At 37.8% G+C, this 17,488-nt stretch overlaps 1 protein-coding gene across 10 annotated transcripts in view; it reads right to left on the bottom strand.

The window, feature by feature from the left end:
* Positions 1–17,488, bottom strand: part of CASK (calcium/calmodulin dependent serine protein kinase) — a 191,013-nt gene that overhangs the window by 54,275 nt on the left and 119,250 nt on the right. For 7 of the 10 annotated variants that reach the window (XM_064706397.1, XM_064706406.1, XM_064706424.1 and 4 more), the window contains exons 8-11: positions 16,696–16,818; positions 14,277–14,360; positions 12,611–12,710; positions 7,531–7,548 (exon numbers count right to left, since the gene is read on the bottom strand). In XM_064706397.1, coding sequence (XP_064562467.1) covers positions 7,531–7,548; positions 12,611–12,710; positions 14,277–14,360; positions 16,696–16,818 — 325 coding nt within the window. The remainder of the gene's footprint in view (positions 1–7,530; positions 7,549–12,610; positions 12,711–14,276; positions 14,361–16,695; positions 16,819–17,488) is intronic. The other 3 variants (XM_064706415.1, XM_064706460.1, XM_064706480.1) reach the window with 1 other exon arrangement.

Raw genomic sequence — 17,488 nt, 5'->3', positions numbered from 1 at the left:
AAAGCTGGAGTTTTAACAGGAAATATCACTGAATAAATTTTACATATATCAAAAGTGCTCACAGATAATGTAATTATACATAAGAAATGGCTTAATGTGAGAGAGGTCAAAACCTGATTTTACTAAGCTCAGCTTTGTTCTATTTTAGCCTTGCTTCCAACAATGTCTCATGGAGTCACTTGCATTATTGGCCTGTCCTCACCATTCCCACCCCAACCTTCACTTCTCTTTTTGAACTGCCAGACAACTTCAAATACATACTGTACAATTTTGAAACATCAGTAAGAATTATTTTGAAATCAAATCCCAAACATTGGTAAAATCAGGAAGAACCAATGTTTTCAAAAATATTTTTAAAATCAGCATCGGGATAAAGGAGGGAAGAGGGAGAAATGCCTGACTGCTGAATCCTGGGGGACAAAAAAGGCTGTAATGTGTTTTTGTTCTGTTTGTCCTGCTTGCCTGGTTATCTCCTACCCTGCTTTTTCAGCAGGGCATGGTTTTGGGTCAGAGGACGATGGGGATGATTTTTATATGGCATGGGGGTGAGAGAGAAGTGAGAGCATGGAGACAAAAGGAGAAATGGGAGGCATTATGGAAGGTGCAAGTCCATGAGGGAAAGCTGAACTCTCAGCAGGAGAGGACAAAGAAACACAACACAAACCCACAGTAAACCACCCCGCAGTGGTTCTGTGTGAAACAACTTGTTTAAAAATCAGAGTATCAGTGGTGGCTGCCATTTATGTGCTTTACTAGGATGCCAACTTTGGCTCATCTCAAAACCCATGGATCATGTGTTCACTTTTTCCACTGTGGTAAAAGCATCTGGTAAGAGGCAGCGTATCCAGTCAGAGTCTGCAGCAATGCTGTGGTGGTCTGGTAGTGAACAACTGAATGCTTTTTCACAAACAAATTCTTAATTCTGGATACTGAGCTCCAGACATTCTCTATTTCACTAATTTCTCATCAATATGCTTATTTTGTTTATTTATACATTTGCCTGTGTGTTTTTGACAAGACAGATAACATCTAAAAAAATGGCTGCATTCCTTGAAATTCTATCTTCTGTTGCATGAACAATTCTTATCAGCCCTCCTTAACTCAAAGGCTTTTGTACTGCATTTTCAGAATGTAATAAAAACAATATATCCAATTGCCTCTTAACCACACAAGGAAAAGTTAACTTATTTCTCTGAAAATCTTGAAAATTTGAATAAACATAACAAAATACACAAAAACTACTATATAAGACTTGCAACCTCATGGCTGAGGAGAAATAAATTACAAATCTAGAAACTCTTGCATCCCATTTAGTACAAACCTCAGCCTAAAATTCTCCTCACAGTTCTCTGTACAAGGTTTGAGAACCACAATATCCCCCTCACTCACAGCTCATGTCTCAGGAACAATAAAACTTAATTCTCTCCCATCAAGTGTCTCTGACTACTTACACCTATTTGATGGACTAATTTATGTTCTTTAAAAATCTGTGGCTGTCAGCAAATAAAACAAATGGTTTGACTTTTAGTAGTTGCTGTGCACGAGGTTGGGTGCACTGAAAAAAGAGAAAAATTTGCTTCCTCTTTGATAATGAAGAAGAATGCTCATCTGAAAGGAACCATCCACATCCCTCTGCCAGAGACACAACAGGAAACCCGAAGAAATGCAAGGACTGGTATCTGCTGGTAAGAGGATGGAGAGATCACAGCCAAGCCTCAAAGGCAAGGAAAAAAACCCACCCAGGGACCCCAAAAGGACTGAACTGTTTCCTTTCCATGTTCAGCACATCAGTTAAAGACAGATGGAATTACAGATCTCCAAGCCTGAAGAAAAGTGCTTGACTTTCAGCATCCAGTTGGCAGAAGAAAATTTGTTAAAATTCTCTTTTATTTCTGCTGTTTTCGTGCTCAGAGGTATTTTTATTTATTTTATTTTCAAGCAAAGCTTCTTTTTCTGGGTTCAAAGCCCTTTCTGTGTATTTGGGGTATTTAAGGAAATACCAAGAGAAGATTCACTTCAGAGCCTGGGGATTTTAGGAGCCTCTAATACTGCTCAGTGTTGCCCATAATCCCCAAAACCTGAGCCAATTCTGGAGCCAGTAAGAAGGGTGTTCAAAGTTGCCTGCAGTGCTGTGTTATTGTGAAACACCAAATGCTCTGGACCACCACATTCCTTATTTGACAGTTTTATTTCCTTTGCAAACTTTCTTTTGTGGAATACTTTGAGGGCTTTGAAATAGAAATGAAAATTATGATTTTGCAATATTTGCATCTCAACAACCTCTTGAATATTTGGGAATTCAAAAAAATTAGGGTTTGATCATTAGTTCTTTTTTTTACTCCTGTACATTGGTCACATTGAATAGGAGACTGTAAATAAAGTTTCCAAGAATGTCCTTAAGAAATCTGATGGGACTTTGTGACAGTGGCTCTGTTAATCTCACAAATGACAGTTTTTACCTTATGTTTTTATTTTTACCTATAAACTTATGCTTCACCTACTGCCATGCCTCTCACTCATTTACAAATAATGTGCACCTGTATGAGAAAATGGCATAGCAGCAATATACTGACAGCATGCTAGTGCTTAAAAAAAGTGAGAGGACAAATTTACAGGAATTTTTGTGAACACTTAAACTCTCTTCGATACAGACATCTGTTAAAATGTCTAAAGTCCCTTTCAGAAGAGTTTTAAATTCAGGGAAGAGATATTGCATAAAATGAAGTTAACCAACCTTTACAGCACACCTGTTTCTAGAAAGATTCATATTCAAGCTAAATTTTTAACCTTTGGGGAAAGTGAAAAGCTGATCAATATTTATAATTAAAACTTATATCCTCTTGAAATAGGATTTAAACTCTTTTCAACATTCCAAGTGCACCCACTTTAACCTTTATCACAGATGATAAAGGACTTAAGTGAATTATTACAGTCATACAAACTAAAATCTCAGACTTCTCATGGTCTGTAGCAGTTACAGACAGAATCTAGAAATATGAAAATTAGAATGATGCATAAATATCAGTAAGGCAGGAAAAATCAGGAAGTTGACTAATTTGACTGGCTGTGTCTTCATTTGTTTTTTAAGACTCCAGAAATTAAACTTTGTTAGAAAATGCTGCTCACTGTCCCAGAATTTTCAAGCAGCCCAAACTTTTGGGTGAGATGAATCTCACCCTGCACCTTAAGTTACTATAAAACCAGATCCAATTGCACAGGAAAGGCTGCAATTCCAGTGATATAAATAGAAGACTCTTCTCTGCAGAAACAGTAACAAAATCCACACCAAACATGGTTCTGTGGGAAGACTCTGGATCCTCCTGTAAATGCACAGAAATTACTTCAGTGTCAAAGGAGCAGGGACACTCTGGGCCATGCACAACCTTGTCTTCCCTGTATTCTCATAAGAAAACCTAAGAAAGAATGGTTGCAGCTACTCAGAGTTTCCTGGGGACTGCCAACTGTGAAAGGTTGAAAACTATGAGCTGTCATATATAAAAAAGAGGAAAGACCACATTAGAATGCTTATGACAGTCTCCTGCAGTCACCACTAGTACATAAAATGCTTTTACAGTTAGTGGAATGACTTCTTAAGGATGATACCCAATTACTTCTGAGAAGACAGACATGAATTGAGCAGTTTTCTGCCTACTGAGGCAGATCTGTTATTTATCAGAGACACATTTGCCTTGTGAGGCAGAAACTTGGGAATTTATCTTCACATTGTGTAGTCAAAGTTTCCACAGGTATTTTGTGCAAGGCTCTGCCACCTCATTTTTGGAGATGGCCAGTGAAAAATAGTTTTCTGTTACAGCTGAATTCTGTCTCTAGAGCCTGTAGTTGTCATACAGTGCACCTGAAGTTGCTATGGACACAGGTTCTTCAGGCTGGAAGTAGGCAAAGCCTTGGTAAAGCAGTGTTGTTACTACAACATGCAGCTATTCTGGTCTGGAACAGGTGGTTTGACTAGAGAAACTGAACTTTAAAGGTAGGGAGGAGTTGCTTACTTCTCCCCAGAACAGAGTAAAAGAGAATTTTAAATACTATTCCAAAAATTGCCTACATATTCTGCAGTAGCCAAGTGTCCCCCCAGTATACAAAGCATCCCAAAAGTTTGCTTTTCTGAGGCTTCTCAGCACACCAGGAAGGTATAACTGGCTCCCCCTGTTATGTAACAGGCAGTAAACAGAATCAGGAACCTCTTTTCATGTGACATGTGATCTGCAACACTGAATAAAGGGTTTAGGTAAAGAGACTCAGCTATTGCTACAAAGCACAGACTACATCCTTAATGCAAACACTTTCTGACAGAGGGCAAAAGAACTCCTTGATTGATTTTTCGACACTGAAGATTACAAACCCTCATGTAAAGCGTCATAAAAAGCAGAAATTCACTTCTGAGTAATGAAAACCCAGAACTCAAGAAGCCTGACATTGTTTAAACACAAAACTAGAAACACCTTTTTGCCATTCTCCTGCAATTACTATGCCAGGAAATAACTCTGCAGAAGAACTTATAATAATCATTATACTATTAGCAAGTTTTTATGAAAGAGACATTGGCAAAGTCTAAATCTCTTACATTTGTAGAACCACATAAAATGAAGTTCATGACACCAGCCACTCCTCTGTATCCTGTTCATTCTTATAAACTATCTTTATTTGATTGGGTTTTCAACTATTCTTCATGTTGTGTAAAGAGGTAAGTAATTGTGTCTTGAAGATTTCACAGTGGTATTTAAATGACTTTAAAGAAAGGCTTTGCTGTCATTTGCAATTTCTCTATATGTCACAGTTCAGTTCTTAAGCCAGCCAATCTACAATAAACAGAAGCTGATTTCTCTCAGCCTCATCTCGTGGCTGCCTTCTCATAGGCAGCTGTTGGAAATGAAGTTAAAAGACCAATCCTGGCTCTTAAAGCACAGCCATTTCAGAAGGTAGGATTTAAATTCTACTTTGTTTATGAAGAGGTCTGAGGGTAGTACATCCAGCAAGAAAAGACAAAAAATCATCAGAAATTGCTAAATTTTACAGAGATCAAATATTAGAATGACAAAACGAAGTCACAGGATACAACCTCATGAAAAAACAAGCATGGGCATTATTATAAAGTGCAGACCCTTCCACTACTTTAACTGATGTAACTTCTCAGATTTAGAGAAAGCCAGCTGAGCACCAGCTGCTCTTCATCACTTGCAACATCTGCAAGAATCACTGGAGCTGAGATGCCTCTGATCTCACACAGTAATTTGCTGCTCTTTGCTGTTCACTGTATTCCAGAGCAACTGACTCCGCAGGAACAGATGACAGCCAAAGCAGGTGTACACATGTACATGACTATAATAGTTTAAAATAAGGTGGCAGATACATGTTTTACATATCCACAGCAGTGTAATTAACATGCAAGGCAAGTAAAGGCTCTGTCCTGCTCAAATTTGAGCTATATGGCATTTCATGACTTCTTCCTCCTTGGACTGAAATCAAACAGTGAAGTTTAGACACACTATAAATTTACAAATAAGCTCCTACATGCATACAGTTATGTGATTGCTACTGGGAAGCAAATAAGGCAGTGATAAAAGAAATATATGTATATCCATACACTGCATGTATATAAAACAATCAGGAAGAGTGCAGTAAGAGAACTAGAAAGATGGAGGTTTATGGAGATGACAGCAACAATTCAGAAAGAAGACTGCTGGTGCAAAGGAAGGGTATTGGGATTTACAACTACATTTAAAAAGGTGGGAACATCTAAGGAATACAGGAAAGGAGAGAAAGGCATGTGAAGTCAGAAAAGAAACTAAAGGAAATAGGTGCAGGAGAAAGGGACTAAACAAACGAAAAAAGAAAAAGGAAAAGAAAACAAGAGATTAAGTGTTTCCAAACAGCAGACAGAACATAGAGGAGAGTACTATGTATAGAAAACAACAAAAGATGGGGGGGAAGAGGAAGTGGTGCGGGAGAGGACAAAGAGGGCAGCAAGAAACTGATGCTTAATTTTGAAGAGAGACTTTCTACATCCTGCACACACAGGGGCACTGACAGTGGGCAAGACTCCACTTTCTCCTGTCTCCATACTTGGCACCTTCACACAGTTTGTCAACTCTTTGTCCCAGCTACCCCTCACTGAAAATCCAGCCACAGATATGACAGAAGCCAGCCTAGTGTGGTGGCAAAGAAACATGCAGAAGTGTTGTTTTACACACCAGACCTGTAGCTTACATCTAAGTGCACTCACATGCAACTAAACAAATAAATATTTTAATAGATGAATGCCCTTCACTACCCCTTCCTTAGTTCCTTTCTTCCTCCTTGCAAAAATGTCTAAAACCCCCCTTCTGACCAGCATGAAGGCAGCACACCCTTATAGTCAGTTTGTGGAAGAAAAGTCTCTGTGCATGAACAAAAACCCAAAAATCATGGCACAAGCTCTGTATGAGTTTTTTTTTTTTCTCTTCCCCTACAACTGCTTAAAAATAATACTATCACAAAACTTTTTTACAAAAATCCACTGAACTTTCACTCTCATGTTACTGGACAGGCACTCTGAGTTGAGGAAATAGGAGGAAAATGAACAACTTCCCCCACAATCTGTAAAATCAAAAGAATGAACCAAACAACAACAACCACAAAATCCATGATTGATCAGAGATGGAGACAGGGACACATGCCCTGCTGACATGTCCTGACCTAGGACAGAAGCAGAGCTGTTAATCTACAAGTCTCAAACTGCTGCAGGAAACCCCCACTTTCTATAGCTTGTTTTTGGGGAATTAGTTTTGCTGAATTAGTTGTTGTTGAAATGGTTGTGGTTTGTATCAAAGGATCTAAAATTTCACCGCTTCTCCTCCGCCTAGTATAGTCTGCAGGTTTTAGAAATGCTTGTGGTCCCAGTTTCTCACAACCTGTGCAGCTGCTTTGCAGCAGAACCTCTTCCCTGTGTGCCAACAAGATTCCTTCATTGAGGAGACACATTTTGGATAGTTATTGAAATCAGGTGTATGCATATCCACAGTGCATATGCATAGATCAGGTAACACATATCAACACAGAAGGATCAAGAAAGTTCATGCAAGCTGAGAGCAAGAATATAATATTTGACTAATATTACAGTATATGTTTGGTAGTTGAAAGAAAAAAAAGCAAACATTAGTCCATGAAAACAATTTTGGAATGAAAATGCAAACCCAAAATATAATTTATCAATTCAATGAAAATTAAATTTTAGTTCAGTTGTGTTGCAAATATTAAATATTGGGAAAAAACCCCAAAACTGAGGTAATTTTAATACTGCCTCTAAATTAGAGCCTTCAGAATTCCCTGGAAATCATCCTTCTGCTTTATTATACTGTTGATTATATATTACACTGTAGACAGATTTAGTCAATACCAAATAATTTTGTTTGAACAGGCAGTATTAAAACTGAAAAGAGCAGAGAGAAGCAAAAGAAAGCAGAGTTTTAAACATGCAAAGACACACACCATAGCTGACTGATATGCCTTAAAGGAAAACAAAGGGATACCTACTTTCTGCTGCTAGAAGTCCTAGAAGGAAGGCAGCATTTGGACAAACAACAAACAGTATGAAGATTTCAGAACAAGCCATTTATAAAGCTGCAACCTAGCAGACTAATTTAGCCACAAAATAGTCTCAACAAAGTGACAAGGATCCCCCCAGTTTTTAATATGGATTTTCTATGTGCGAAGCAAATGGCACTGGCAGACTGGGATGGGAGGAAAACAAACACTTGGCATTGGGAAGGCTGCACATGGATGCAGTGTTAGAATTCTATTAATACCAGACTTTTCCCAACATTGCTTAAACTATTTTAAAAACTCATGGACAAAAAGGGATTTTTAGTAAAAATATTGTAAGAGTTGAAATGATAAAATAATTCAATGTACTGCAAATGATGCATAACATATTAATATACTTAGTAAGCAAAATTTAGCAATGTTATATTGAAATCAAAAGTTTCAGTGAAAAATGTTATGTGAACCATTTAGAAATTCAACCACTTCTTTATTGCTTTTAATTAACAGTGTCTTTATGCCCTTTTTAAAAAATTTAAACATATCAGAGCAAAGAATCAATAGCTGAAAAATCATCAAGTTAATAATGGAATGTTGGAAACACACAAACTCATGATCTCAAAACTGACAGCTGTGCTTGTAACTAGCAAAGGAATTAGTAACAATTACAAGGTGAATGTAGTTTTTTCCCCCCCAAGCATTCATATTTTAAAATGTTACAGAACACCCTTTACAAATATTTACAAAATCAATGCTAATTTTTGCATAACAAAAGTGGTTTTTTTTTCCTTACTTCTGTTGATGAAACTGATGGATTTTAGGATATGGGCTTGTATTGACAGTATTTCATGAATTCTAAATCCCATAAAACAACTAATCATTTTAACTTGTGAGTTCAGCTACTTCCATGTATGTTGGAAACAGCGAGCTCACAACTTGTCTGTATCTGCGCTGTTTGACCTTGCTCTGAATGACTAAGAGATTTAGCTTTATTTCCATTTTTATTATCAAATTTAAAAATCAAGATATCATGCTGTTAAAAACTTCTCGTTTGACATAACATTACAGAGTCTTACAAAATAGAAAAGAATGAAAATTTCGATTAGCACTCATCAACCCTGAGACAAAATACCAAAAAGCATTTGCAAAAATGCTGTGTGTGGAGAAAACGAGGCAGAAGCACTGAAGGAGCCTCAGTGTGGTTGCTCTGTGTGCAGTGCAAAACTCTGCTTCTGTTTATCTGCTTCCAGAGTGGCCACAGAGGCCAGCACTGACATGAATGCAGGAAATACTGCAGCACTGCCGCTGCTCAGCACAGATGCAGGAGCACATTTGGCCACTCAGGCTCTTCTCTTGCTCTGAGGTTACCCCGAAGCACAGCTTGAGGATCCTTTACAGGAATCCAGACCTGTCTGTGTCAAAAATTTGCTCTGAAACCTCTTAGTCACAGTTCAGAAATGTGTGCCACAGCCCAAGCAATTCCAGCAGACATCAGAGAGTAACAGCCTTTAACAAAAGGTAAGGGCTGCTTTAATTAAAAGTCAGTTATGCAGTTTTCCAAAGCCTATGGACTATCCATTAGCTTAACTCCAGCACTGACTGGGTTCTGAAAATGTAGCTACAAAAAGCTTATGGAAACATAAAGTTTACAAAAAACCTCTTCATTTTAACAGCTTTTCTAACTGCTGGCCTGAAAATGTAACCATTTTGAATCTACTTAACACCCCATATGAAACAGTTGTCCTCAACTCAGCTTCTCAAGCCAAACCCCAAGAAGCAAAAGGAGGAAGAATTAAAAGCTTTACATTGGTGCTGTTCATTCCCAGCCTGAGGCACTGTTATGAAAACACTTGAAAATTGTATGTCTGTACATTCAGCTGGGGGACAAGTGGCCAGCATATGACAGAAGGAGAGGAAATCCTGTCTAGAGCTAATGTGCAATCAGGAGGGTCAGGCACTGGGCAGGGAAAGGGAGGGAGGCAGATGGGGAAGGGCAGCAGAGAGCAAATGCTGTGAATTTCCCTGGCACCTTATGGATTTCATGGTCCACTTCAAATACTTCCTACTGGACCAGTTTTCCTCCTGTGACAGATTTAGCCTTCAGGGCTGCTGATTGCTACTTCTGATTTATGTTTGTTTCAGCGTATTAAAAATATCCAAAACATTTGTTGCCTTGGAGAATACACATTTTAGAATGTCCTGAAGATAGGCAACCTGAAAGCCAAATATTTCACACTCTAGAGAAGATCATTTGCAGCAGGCTTGTCAGCTGAGCTGCTTGGTAGCTTTACTGGAGAAGTTACTGAACAGACTGTCAGCAATAAAGCAGCATTGTAGTTTAAAAGTATTTTAAAAGGTTTTGTCACACTCAAAATTCAGCAAGACTGGTTTCTGCCATGTTACCAACAGGATGGTAGCAGGATTAATTCAAGCTTTTCAGAGGATGACTGCTGACAAAAGAGGAAACAGACCACCCAGTGGTCAGCAAGTGGTTGGAACCAAGAGTTGTTAACACTGTAAAAAGGAAAAGAAGATGTGTACAGAAAAAAAACCTGACTGACCTCAAACAAAATTTATCTCTGTTCATTCCCATCTAATTTAGCTATGCAATTTTTGGACTTTCACTGGAAAACTCTCTGATAAGAATATCCTTTGTGATTCTGCATCTACAGAACTCATCTGACTGGCTGCCTGCAGTGCCTTCCTATCCTGGGATAACCCTTTGGTAGCACAGGAAGATGCTCCAAGGTTCCAGCAACTCCAGGTTTCCATACTGAACTTTGACAAAGAACACCTCTGGATTAACTGGGCAAAAAGAGAGAACTGAATTTTTCTGCTTCTGTGTTTGGAAAGCCCTGGAAGACAGGAGATATGATTTGCATAACCTAATAAGCATCTATATTTCTGTACATTTATATCTGTAGGAATTCTGTATTTGTCTGTTTCTGACAAACCATTTAATTACATTGACAGGCTTCATGAAATTTTATAGGAGGAATAATTGGCAACCACATCTAAAATATTAAATGGTCTTCATTAAGAGTTTATGATCTGGAATAACATTATGAGGTACTAGGAAGGAAACTTAAATAACCTTAAGATAATCAAGTTTCTACTGCAATTCTTCAGTTTTAATTTCTCCAAACTAGTTTGGTTTAGAATCATCACATGACCCATCCTCCAAACCAGAAGTATTTGAAAATATTATTAGTGTACTTCTGAAGAGGAAAAAAAATAGATTTTGGTATCTAGGAATTCCAGCTGAAATGTTATAATCTCTGAAAGAGTTGTAGTCTTTTCTTGCAAGGCTTAGTATTCAATATGAAATATTTTGTCAGCTGAAATAGTGGGTCAGAGAAACATGATGAAAACTTCCCACTTAGAATGGTCTCCTGATCACTGTGATCCCCCATCAGTTTGATCAACAATGTCAGGTTAGAGAATAACTTTGCTTTCCTGAGAATTCCAAGCTTTTGTTTCAGTTATTTCAGAGATGAACACAAGCTAACAACGGATCCAACACAGATATTCTTACAATTTACATGTGCACTGGGTTCAAGTATTCTGTGAGCAGAAAAAAATAGAACATGGAACTTTCCTGTATAGTGATATCTGCAATTACATCACTCTGAGGAAGACACATGTCCTGTTGATGTGAGACTGAAACTGGAAAGCAGAACTGCTGTTTCCAGATTAGGAAAGTTGCCACTGCCAGTCATGTTGGTGGCCATTCACCACTGAAATGGGGGAAGTAGATGGAAACAAAAATTAAGGCACTGCAAGTAGTTCTAGGTGAAGTAAAACTGACTTATTCTTTCTTTAAAAGAATAGGTGGATCCTTCACTGCAAGTACAAGTATCCAAAAGCTGTGTGGCTGAACTTAAACCACGAGGCTTTGATTTCCCATTTGTAATAAAAGATCTGAGATTCTCATTCATTTCTACGGGAATTATGAATGGTGTTCATGTCTAAGTACAAAGAAATGTTTTAATTTTAGTACTTGAAGTTGGATTCCAAGAAGTGAAATTGGAGAATTTCAACCAAGAAAAGTTGCCCCCATTCTTATGGGGCATATCATCCCTATATTATGACATGTAAATAATTTATAAAAATTACTGGCTTAAAAGAAATAATGGAGTCAATACATAATTTTCTCACCTATAAAAATACTGTGACAGAGAATTATCACACGGCAGATCAACATACGTAATCAAGTTCCTGAAATGTCTTCCAGAGAAGTCAGTATACAGCTAAAATTTCCTGCCAGTACTCCTAAATTGTTTAGAAAAATTAAAGACAGTCCTTTCGGTCTTAGATTTTTCTTAAAGGTTCGTTTAAATTGATCCTAAATCCTAATTTTAGACCAGACAAACCAACCCAGACTTTTGCACTGCAAATATTTTGAGCAATGTTATGTCAAAATTAAGAAACATAACTAAGACAGGGCTGTTAGTTTAGGGACTGTCAGGTGATCTAAATTTCTTAATATGGGCTATGGACAAAAGGATTGCTTGGTCCTGTCACTGTCCCGTCCAAGGTCTAGATCACAGCACAAGTATTATCTTCCCCTTTGAGTACATCTATTGTCTCTCTCTGAAGATCTGGGGTCAGAAATACTGTCCAGTGTGCTTTAAACAGGACATAATCATATTGTTCTCTAAAACAGGAGTCAGGAAACTTTGGTACATAATGGCTTCTTTTTGTAAGTAACTATTAGTAAGGTATTACAGCTTTGCTCCTGCCTAAGAATTCAAGACAAAATTTCAATAGGCTTTTCTACTGAAGTAATATAAAGAGAAATGTGAGATTATAATATTATTTGTAATTAAGTGTGCATACACTAAAAAAAAATAATCAGACAGAATTTCTCTGTAGAAGCTTAAAAATGTGCCGAGATTTTCTCTCCATTTTTGCCAGCTCTGAATGCCATTGTGACTGAAAATTATTTATCCTTTCACATGTAAATGTTAACTTAATATTCAATTTTATGAAATCTCAAGAAATGAGTAAATACTTGGTACTCTGGTCAGTATGGACATGCTGACTGCAGTAAATACACTTTCTGTTAAAATACCTGAGGAGGTGGGGTCTTCAGAGAAGTCTGGCAGCTCTTCAGGGGGGTCACCATAGAAGGAGTTGAATTTGTGGCTTGACACAGCTGCTAGTACTGCCCCCTGAATAAAAATACCCACACAGTCTCAATTACACAAAGCAGGATAACAAAACATTTCCAGACCCCTTGGATCACTCAGTCTCCTGAGATCTCTTTGTTGACCTTTTCAGTGAAGAGCAAATACATTTTCTAGTCTTCACCTCTGCCTCCCTTTTCATAGTGACCATATCTAACAGAAAAGCTGGTGATCCACTAATAAACAGTAAAAATATTCTTTGCAAGGGGATTCATCAGAACAGTTCTTTATGTGAATGCATTTTGAAATAGTAACAGTGAAGCATAAATTCACACTGTAGCAAAATGTAAACAAAAGAACTAATCTCTTTATCTTTTCCTCTTGCCTAGACTGAATGGATTAGCAGGAATAAAAATTCACTTTTTAAAGCAAAACACTATGTTTTGATTTTAGAAGTTGCCATAATTTGACACTGACAGCACTAGAATACTTCGACACTCATAATGCATCAATATAAAAATAACATAGTTATACAGACAATTGCTGAGCATTACAGGGGAATTTACAACCCCAGAAAAATGGTCACCTCCTCTGACATATATTTACTTGTTCAAGTAAATTACACTTTAACCACTTAGGTTTTAATGCCTCACAGTTATGGAAGTATAGATGAATTTCATGAAACATACTGCAGAACAGTGCTTTGGATAAAATGGTATTAAAAAAAATAATGAAGGTACAAAAGCTCAGGAAACTAAATATACTGGCCTCCCCAGGAAAAAATTCAGGAAGTATCTGAAATTGCACCTAGAACAGGAATCAGGTCATATTCTAAAATGTACTAGATAACATTTCAATGAAAGAATTACCTGGGCATACAAACCACCTAAGAGAAAGAGCTGTTTATGGACTGTGGCAGCTGTGCATCCTCACCATCAGCCACATGAAGCTTTTGCAAAGCAGCAGCTCAGTGTGAATACCTGATTCTGAGTTTTATTACAAGTTGTAAAACAGCCCATGAACTGTAATGCTCCATGTTTCTGTCATAATTTTCTGAACCTTTCAGTGAATTCAGAAATGTTTATGTTAAACATTCCATGACAGGAAGAGAAGGAAAACCATGCTGTTTAGGACTAGAATGTCAACATTCTTTTCAACATGGCTAAGAAATAAACTAGTATATAGTTAAACATAAATAGGATAAACTGAAGAGTATGTGTTTACTCTTCTTCCACAAAGACATTAAAAATTACTATGTCCCTTTTATTCTAAATGTAACACAATAATAACAGAAGTGATTGCACAATTCTCTCCAGTAATTCATATTACACAGAATTACTGAATTATTGAAGATGAAGACCTCATATACACCTTGGCTGATACCAGACAATTTGCACTGAAATTTGAAAACTATGCACTAAGAAAGAAAGAAAGGACAAACAGCCTTTCTAAGACATCATTTCAATAAACACCTGTAAAGGCCTGCTGCAACTTTTTATTTTATTGCTGACTTCAAAGCATGGATTTCTCTCAGCACTTTTTAAATGAATCAAGTATCACACAAAATTCAAGCTGTGTAATTATACTGTTGTAACACTACATTGAGTTTACCTTTAGTTTTCGTCTTGCATTGAATTTTCTCAACTGTTCTACTGTTTCTGGAAGATGAATCTTGTATGCATAGCGATCTCTCTCCTTGAAAAACCCCACAAAAAACAAACCAAAAGAACATTAAATACAAGCTTTTAATATTCTCTTGACACTAAGAAACCAGACAAGAAAAGTACCAGCTCATAAATAACCTAAGGAGAATGAGGATTTGTTGCAACTTAAGGAAAACTTCCAGAAATAAAGAGGGATTAAAGTGCCTTGAAAGAATTCTTAACTTGGGCCAAGGATATTTTATTTTTGTAATTGTTTCCCACCTTGTAGTAAGACCCCAGTGTTTTGTTTTACTGTTGTGCTGTCAGTCTGAGTCCAGCACTGAACTTCAAAGCAGAAAGCAGTTCTGCTGTTTGGAATTCACAAACCTCAGTGAAGGAACAAGTTCAAGCACTCCCTGACAGGGTGCTGGGTACTGCAGGTGAGGTTGGGAGGTGGGGTACCTGTCCAACAGGGCAGGAAATACCAACCCAATGCCAGCCAGGGGATGGTACAGGAAGAATTCTCCATTGTAGGTGCAAATGAAAAATGTGCCAATGAACAACTGCAGTGACAGAAGGGACAAAACTTGCAGCAGCCATCTACCTTTTCCCCCTGAAGCTATATAAAATCATTGATTTAATGTGTTTATCACATTCTTCTCCTGAATCAGAGTGAAAACACAGCAGTTCCTCCGTGGCACTAAAGATGTCTCTGTCTCAGGCTGTATTTGCTCCTATCTATAAATGGTTTAGAAAGCTCTGAGTCAGCAGAGCAGGCAGTTTATTGTAGGCAAAAATGAGAGGACTGACTGGTGGAATGCCTGGCAAACAAAGTTGTCATAAACTAAACCATGTGACTTCCAACAAATAACAACATGGTCAAAAAGAGACCACAGAGACCAAAAGTGCAAAGCTGCACAGGCAGAGCTTGCACATGCACATTACAGAATTGTCTTTTAAACAAACCTAATTAGCTTAGTTGCTCAACTAACGAAAATTACAGGTTGTCTGCCAAAATGACCCTCAACCAAGCTCTAGCTTTGGCATCTCAATGTGGGTATGCTCTTAAAGTGAAGAAAAAGTCCAATTACAAGCAGGTAAAAACTCCAATTACAAGCAGGTAAAACGAGATCATCTGTGTTTGTATGATATTCTGGGATTCCAAAACATAGTGTTCATTTCCATACCCTTTGATATTTGACACACTATGTACATCCCAGACCAAAGACAGAACTTTGCCTCTTTTTGAGCAGAATGGTTTGAACCTGCAGTTTCCCAACACACAGAAGAGCTGCCATTAACACTGTCATTTCTGAGAGATGAACACTCCCAACCTCCTCTGATAAGCTAGATCATCCTGCAGCTTGGAATTCAAGAGTCAGAGGCAGACAGAGAGCAGAGAAATGGAAGAGTGACTCCATTCACTGGTGGTTGCACCATTTACTTGGAGGGAGAAGAGCATAGGATCCTGTTCTTCCCAGGTTCTGTCTTTGTGGCTTTCTCATTGTGTCATATAGAGCATAGAGAGGCCAGCAGCCCCCTTTCAAAATAAGTGTCCTGATTAAATTAATGATATTATGACTTTTCTACCCTGGACACCCACTGTAGAAAACCAAAGCATAACTAAGGAAATTGTTAATTCATCAGCTTCTGCCAAAGAAAATACAGTGCTCTGAACCAGCACTTTTCACCTTTTAATTCTGCAGCATAACCCATCATTCTCGAACCCCAATGTTAGCACAGACTAGTGATGGACTGCTGAGAAGCTACAGGTGTATTTTCTCCTTCTCCAGTTGTAAACCTTCAGTGTGCAGCAACTACTCTTCCACTGGCTTAAAGTGTGTTGTAAATTCTGCCATCACTGAAAAATAATTTGATTACCAGATGTCATATAATTGCATGCAGTCACAGTGGCCTTGGGGCAACACTCCACTACTTCCTTCCCTTTTGGTGGGATATTTTCAAGAATCTAATGTAAGGAAGCATCACAGTTCAGCAGCATAACCTACAGCAGTAGAGTGCATGGCTACATGACTAACAGGAAAGAGGTTTAGATATGACTGAGCAAAAAGGAGATCAGAAATTACTTCTCTGGAGTTTGATAGCCACAGAGAGACACATTAACACCTTCTTTAAGCTTTATGTTATGCAGCTCTGCTCCCTGAACTCTGGTGCTGCTGAAGATGTCCAACTGAGTTTGCTCTTAAGCAAGAGTTTAAGCCTGGCAATTATCAAAATCTCAGGCTCTACTCCTAGAAAACATTTAAAGCATAATATCCCACATTTTGTACAGTTAATGCCTACTTTGAAAAGCTCAGAAAAACAAAGAAATCCATGGTTTTCTCTCTTAAATGAGAAAGTAGCATGTGAACAGCTGCTTTTACTACCTTTAACCAGGGGTGATTCAGTGCTTCATACACTGTTATCCTCTCTGCTGGATCCAGCATAAGCATGCGGCGCACCAGATCTTTGGCACTTTCAGAAATATGGCTCCATTGCCTAGGATTCATCTGATTAGGAGCAAGAAAAAAGAAATTAAATTAGTAATAAGAATGTACGAAAGAACTAGTGTTTATCTACAATAATTGCAGAGATTTAATAGTGGTTGGTGCTAGCAAACATTTCTGTGTAATGAACGTAAAAGGAAATTTCTAAGGGTTTTAATAACTTGTAAAAATGGAACACTAGTTACTACTGAAATGGCACAAAAATTGAAAACATAAACCCTGACATGTCTTTATTATGTTATAATCACAGTGTAATTTCTACCTACTCTACATTCTGCTCAGATAAAAGTCACCACTCACTAGATACAGCAAAACATAATTAAGCTCTGTTTAATTGTTAATGACGCATATGATAAATGCAGAAATTAAATCTACTCCTGAAATCAATATATGGCAAGAGAATTTATCTGTTTCAACCCACAATTTCATGCCAGTGATTCTGGGAAAGAAGGGAATAAGGGAATGCCTGTTGTGAACCATGCTGATCCTGTCCTGAAGGTGCTATGAACAATGCCTCTTTCCAATAAATTCCTTTCAACTTCACAACAGGTTAAGTTTTTCCACTAGGAAAATGAAAAAGTCCTTTTACTTCCTTTCCACAGGAAAGGATAAAAGGACAAGACAATACCAGCAATTTTATCACTTTCAGAGTAGAACTTTAGGAGAAACAATG

The sequence above is a fragment of the Zonotrichia leucophrys genome, chromosome 1, assembly GCF_028769735.1.
Source record: "Zonotrichia leucophrys gambelii isolate GWCS_2022_RI chromosome 1, RI_Zleu_2.0, whole genome shotgun sequence".
Classification (NCBI taxonomy): Eukaryota; Metazoa; Chordata; class Aves; order Passeriformes; family Passerellidae; genus Zonotrichia; species Zonotrichia leucophrys.
Note: the sequence above shows the minus strand (reverse complement) of the source record. Positions and strands in the feature narration are given on the sequence as shown.